The sequence below is a fragment of the Vicia villosa genome, unplaced genomic scaffold, assembly GCF_029867415.1.
Source record: "Vicia villosa cultivar HV-30 ecotype Madison, WI unplaced genomic scaffold, Vvil1.0 ctg.000109F_1_1, whole genome shotgun sequence".
Classification (NCBI taxonomy): domain Eukaryota; kingdom Viridiplantae; phylum Streptophyta; class Magnoliopsida; order Fabales; family Fabaceae; genus Vicia; species Vicia villosa.
In genome coordinates this window covers 1029625-1036031 of record NW_026705020.1, presented here as the reverse complement: position 1 = coordinate 1036031, position 6407 = coordinate 1029625, and the positions used below count along the sequence as shown (strand labels likewise).

General features: G+C 40.2%; 1 protein-coding gene across 1 annotated transcript; it reads left to right on the top strand.

The window, feature by feature from the left end:
* The first annotated feature begins 2518 nt into the window (after nt 1-2518).
* LOC131624239 (uncharacterized) lies at nt 2519-3982 on the top strand. Its single transcript, XM_058895192.1, has 3 exons — nt 2519-3005; nt 3160-3378; nt 3462-3982. The coding sequence occupies exons 1-3, from the start codon at nt 2519-2521 to the stop codon at nt 3980-3982; spliced, it is 1227 nt and encodes a 408-aa protein (XP_058751175.1).
* Nucleotides 3983-6407: the final 2425 nt, after the last annotated feature.

Here is a 6407-nt window from a genome sequence, read left to right as displayed (position 1 = left end):
ACCGAACTATGGACGCCGCGTTCGTAGGGATGTCAAGAGTAATTATCAGACTCCATTTACAAACGTTCAGGTCTCGAACGTTGCCTCACATGTTGGCTCTAACAGTTCTTCAACAGATGGAAATGATGATTCTGATTCTGATAGTGGCCTGGATGATTTGTCCAACTCCGATATTGAACCCTTTTACGAGGCAGAAGATGATCACCTACAAGGTTACTCTCACTTACTCAATTATATTAGGCCATATCTTTTAACTTAAGTGTTTTCTAATACGTATTATTTACCCAGAATACTCTGATATCAGAAATCCTGTTTGGAAATGTGAGCGTTGCAATTCGAGTATGTGGTACCAGGAGCGTAAGGCCAAGAACAAACACACTACCCACGCTAAGTTTCATATCTGTTGCCAAAGTGGCAAAGTAGTGCTCCCTCTCATGAAGCAGCCACCGCCGTTATTACAAAAACTACTTTTCAATAGAACATCTCAACATAGTAAAAATTTCCAGGAGAGCATTCTGACCTACAATGCCATGTTCTCCTTCACTTCTCCCGGTATGAAGTTAGACACGACAATTACCGATGGCCACGGTCCTCCTACTTTACGACTACATGGTCAAACATGTCACCGGATAGGAATCATGCTTCCTGAAGTTGGACAACGGCCTCAATATGCTCAGCTATACATTTTCGACACCGATAATAAGGTTAAAATAGAATGAAATGTTTCAAGTTACTGCACATCCATTTTCGTGCTTTACATTTAACCGACTTTCTGCCTGCACTATAACTTGATATCGCATTATCATTATTGTTTTTTTAATTCGTAATGCAATGACAATACAAAGATTGAGAGGGATATAGTCAGTAATTTGAAGCATATGTTGGATGAAAACAACGTCCATGCTAGAGCATTCAAAAGTGCAAGGGATGTCTTGAAGGCTAATCCATTCCAAGACTTGAAGTTGAAGCTGATATCAAGCCGTCCTAGCGACGGTCGCACGTATAACATGCCCAATGTTTCTGAAGTTCCTGCATTTATTGTCGGTGATATTGACTCTGCGGAAAGTCGGGACATCATTATCCATGAACGGGGTGGTGGATTGCAACGGATAGATGAGTTCCATCCAACCTACCTTGCCTATCAATACCCCTTGATATTTGTGTATGGCGAAGATGGTTACCGAGACGATATTCTCCACAAATACAAACATGAAACACAACAAACCAAAAAAAAACCGTCAAAGTATAAAAGATTGGCTATGTTTCAGGCTACAAGAGCGCAAGTATGAACCCAAAACGTTACTTCATTCTCGACGGTTGTTCCAACAGTTCCTGGTAGACGGTTACGTTATGATGGAGTCGGAACGACTAAACTGGTTGAGGAAAAACCAGACAAAGTTAAGGGTTGGTAAATACAACAACTTACAACAACAAGTTGATGCAGGTCCTTCCAACCAAAGTACAAAACAGGGAAAACGAGTGGTGTTGCCTTCTACGTTTGTTGGGAGCAAACTCTATATGGACCAGCTGTATTTTGACGGAATGGCTATTTCAAGTAAGTTGGGGTTCCCTGACCTTTTCATAACCTTCACCTGCAACCCGAATTGTCCTGAGATCAAACGTCAGCTTTCTCTAGTAAACCTAAACCCACAGGACCGTCCCGATATTGTAGCAAAAGTATTCAAAATTAAATTCAATGAAATTCTTCGTGATTTGACAAGGAAACATTTTCTGGGTCGCGTTTTGGCATGCCAGACTTTCTATCTTACCTAATTTTTGTCAACACTTTGCCGTTTTTTATATTACCGACAATTATGACTGATTCACCTTTTTGTGTTTGCAGACATGTACACCATCGAATTTCAAAAAAGAGGCCTCCCACACGCTCACATTTTGATTTTTATACATCCTCAAAGTAAATATCCTACCCCTACTGACATCTATCAAATCATTTGCGCAGAAATATCGAACCCCAAGCGGCATCCTACTTTGTACAACTTGGTTAGGTCACATATGATCCATGGTCCATGTGGCTTAGCTAGACCAAGATCTCCATGTATGCAGAACAGCAAGTGCACTAAGTTCTTTCTGGAAAATTACATGGAGGTCAGTGTCGTAGATTCCGATGGGTACCCTCTTTACAGATGAAGATCCTCTATGACATCCCTTTGGACAACATGCATGTCGTCCCTACAACAAAAAATTGCTTATGAAGTACCAGGCTCACATCAATGTGGAGTGGTGTAATCAAAGTACATCAATCAAGTATCTTTTCAAATACATACACAAAGGACATGACAGAATTACCGCATCGTTCGTTCATAACTCGAGACAACAATCAAATTGTAACGAACCAGTTGATGAGATTAAACAGTATCTTGACTGTAGGTACGCCTCTCCTTGCGAAGCAAGCTAGAGAATATTCTCTTACAACATTCATGGACAGAAACCCGCAGTTGAACGCATGTTTTTTCATCTAATTGGCAAAAAGTCTGTTTACTACCCCGATCGTGCCCATATGGAAAACGTTTTAGAGAAAGCGAGTGTAACGGAATCTATGTTTTCTTCTTGGTTAGTTGCAAATGAGACTTATGAAGGGGCAAGACAATTAACTTATGGGCAATTTGTCACAAAGTTTGTGTACCACAAACGAACGCGTATGTGGAAGCCAAGGAAGAAGGGTTACACCATTAGACGACTTATTTGGGTCCCGCCTACTACCAGAGAGTTGTTTTATCTTCGCATGATGCTTACTATTGCAAAGGGTCCAATGTCTTATGAGGATATTAGAAAGGCCGGGGATGCACAATGCGAGACATTTAGGGATGCGTGTTTCGCTATGGGTTTCCTCGAATATGATAGAGATTATATCGGAGCCATTAAAGAGGCGAGTGAATGGGGTTCGAGTCATTACCTACGAAAAAATTTTGTTGTTATGCTTTTTTCTGGAGATGGAAACAGGTCTTCCCATGTGTGGTCTGAGTCATGGGTTCTACTGTCGGATGGTATCTTGCACAATTAACGGATTTTGGTCAAAGACAAAGGTTAAGAGGGATTTTCACTTTAACTGCACCGTACTTATACATTGTGAACTTGAGGTATACTGTAAGACCTTATATAATTACATGTTTCATGATCAAATTCTTATGTGTTATGCAGAACTGGTATTAAATGAGGAACAACTTCAAAATCTCACTTTGATTGAAATTGAGATTCTGCTGCAGTCCAATAGAAGAAGCCTTAGAGACTTTTATCCTATTCCATATCCTGACAGTTACGTGTTAGAGCAACTTGGAAATAGGCTTATTTACGAAGAACGCAGTTACGACATTCACACAATGAAAGATGACTTTGTTGCACTGCATGCTGCACTAACAGGTATGTAACAAAAGTCAGGTCATACGTCTTAGTATCCGATTCTATGTGTTGTTGCTATATTTTTATGTGTTTTTTCCATAAAGATGAACAACGGGGGATATATCACAAGATAATGAAGGTTTTTACAACTCAGAATGGCGGCATTTTTTTCCTCCATGGTTATGGCGGAACCAGTAAAACATACATGTGGAGGACACTCGCAAGTGCTATCAGGTCCAAATACAACATCTGTCTAACCGTTGCAACAAGTGGCATTGCATCCCTATTGTTTCCTGGTGGGAGAACATCTCACTCGAGGTTTAAAATACCCGTTCCTACTCTAGATAACTCAACTTGCAACATTACTTACCTTGAAGAGTCTGCAAATCTACTGTGGGAGGCGGAGTTAATCTTTTGGGATGAGGCCCCTATGGCAAACAAGTGGTGTTTTGAAGCACTTGACAAAACTTTAAGGGACCTTATGAGTGTCCATGGGAACTCCGATAAGGTTTTTGGTGGAAAAGTTGTCGTATTTGGTGGGGATTTTAGACAAATTTTGCCAGTAGTACCAAGAGGAAGTCGTTCGGACATTATGCATGCAACCATCAATGCGTCGTATCTCTAGCATTCCGTCGAGGTGTTGACCTTACCCAAGAACATGAGACTGACCTCTGGACCAAACAAACAAGACCGTGCAGAAATTTTTGAATTCTCTGATTGGCTCCTCAAAATTGGAGAAGGTAGAATTGGAGAACCAAATGACGGTACTGCCAAAATTTCATTCCCCAAAGAGATGCTGATTACTGAATTCGAAGATCCCCTTGTAGCAATAGTGACGAGTATCTATCTAGATTTTCTTCTCCGTTATCAGGACTACAACTACCTTAAAAGTAGGGCTATTTTGGCGTCAACCATTGAAATGGTAGACAAAATTAATGACCATGTTTCGGGTATGATGCCTGGTAATTATGCTATCCCAAACATCGTGCAGCACTTCTTCCAGGTTTCTATGTCTTGTGTTTAATGACTCTAATTTTTCTATTGTAGGTGACTTGAAGGATTAGTTTAGCTATAACTCTATTGATCGGCCTGAGATACATGACAGGGATATTCTTGATGTCCTCAGTCCTGAGTTTCTAAGCTCTTTGAAAACTTCCGTATTGCCTAACCATCACATCAAACTTAAGGCCAGGACTCTGATTATGTTAATGAGGAACATCGACCAGTCCAAAGGTTTGTGTAACGGTACATGTCTAATTGTTACAAAGCTGGCTACGCACGTTCTTGAGGCTCATATAATGGGCGGGAAAAACATGGGAACATCGTCTATATCCCCAGGATGAATATGTCCCCTTCGCAGTCGCCCTGGCCTTTCAAGCTAAGTCGTCGACAATTTCCCATCATTGTCTCCTACGCGATGATTATAAACAAGTCGCAAGGACAATCCTTGGATTGGTTGGGCTTTATATACCCCGAGACGTTTTTACTCATGGACAAATATATGTCGCACTTTCAAGGGTTACGAGCAAGAAAGGAATAAAGGTGTTTATACACGATGACAAAAACATTGCGAAAGAGACTACAACAAATGTTGTATACAAGGAGGTTTTCAACAATGTTTGAGGTCATATTTCTGTTTTTCGATTACTAATTCAAACTCAAGGCAGTGCTTACATTCCTTGCTATTGTTTTTTTTGTGTTGTTTCCTTTGTTAAACCATGGCCAATGTCGTGACCTGTGTTCTTTATGGTGGAAAGGCTGCAACAGGATTAGTGAAACTATATGTTATACTGCTGATTCGCGTTACATTATGACTCTATTACCAACATTGATGTTATTAAATTTTTGTGCTTAGTACAGACCGTTTTGGGCAGTTGCATCAAGTGAAGAATTATGATAGAGTCTTCTAACAGGCTTGTTATGTGAATCTAGATTCATAATAATAGTTATAATATTTTGAGCTTTTGCATACTACTTAAATGAATAACTTAAGTATACATGCCTGTTATGTGAATCTATATTCATATTTTGAGCAGCAACATCTTACCATTTCCATTCAAACCTTTTATAGATCATGTAATATGGAAACATAAAAACCTTGTATAGGTGCCAAGTTTTGTTTGCGTCGTGTATGTCAAGCCTCATCCTGATCGTGTCACCAGCTCTCAGATCGTTGGAAGCGCAAAAATCACCCCATTCATATCCTAATTTTGTGCGGTTGCTGTCGTCTACGTTGAGAATTAGCAAAATGGTTGTGCTTCCGCTGTCGCCACACAATGTCAGCACCTCATAGTTATGCTCTCGCAGTATGCGGCCAAACGCGGGAACCAATTTCTACAATTGACATATTATATAGCTTGCTCAGTTTAAGATCAAAAATCGTTAAATAAATGATCGTACGTTGTGGAACTTAACATTATCATTACTCAACTAGCTTGCGGGTTGACACCATATTAGATGACAGTATCACATCAAACACTTGTATTCCTGGTCGGTTCGTGAACCTGCTGTGAAAGGTTGGTAAGTCTTCGTGCGCTTGGAGATCCAGAACACCCGCAATCTCAAATATGTTGTTCCCGTAATATCCAAGATAAATGACCACATCGGCCGAAAGTTTGTATTGTGACTCCAACTCTGCCCAACCTCCGACAACTACCGGAAAATCCTCATTTTTGTTCACCTCTATGTGGTTTTCGGTACCGTCTTTGTCCAATACCCTCCATGTTAAACTCAAATCTATAAAGTTTGTTCTTACAAACAATGGCTCAACCTCTGCATATGGCTGCAATGGATGTACTATGACCTTTAGCAAGAGTTACCTTACAATTTACGAACAAACACACTATACTTTAATTATTGTACTAGGATGTATAACTTGAAACCATACTTACTTGGAATGATACCTTAGCAATGACCAGAGTATCTACCAGCTCTAACATTGGCTTTACAACGCTTCCTACCATGGAGGAGAAGTTACTGCCTAGGAGATCTATGTTTGAGATGACTGGTTCTCCCAAGTTCACTATTGTTCTAATGGTGGTAGTGGTGAA

Coding starts and splice junctions, on each gene's coding strand:
- LOC131624239 (XM_058895192.1), top strand. CDS start 2,519: ATGGAAAACGTTTTAGAGAAAGCGAGTGTAACGGAATCTATGTTTTCT. Junction 3,006..3,159: donor ATGGGTTCTACTGTCGGATG/GTATCTTGCACA, acceptor TGTGTTATGCAG/AACTGGTATTAAATGAGGAA. Junction 3,379..3,461: donor ACTGCATGCTGCACTAACAG/GTATGTAACAAA, acceptor TTTTCCATAAAG/ATGAACAACGGGGGATATAT.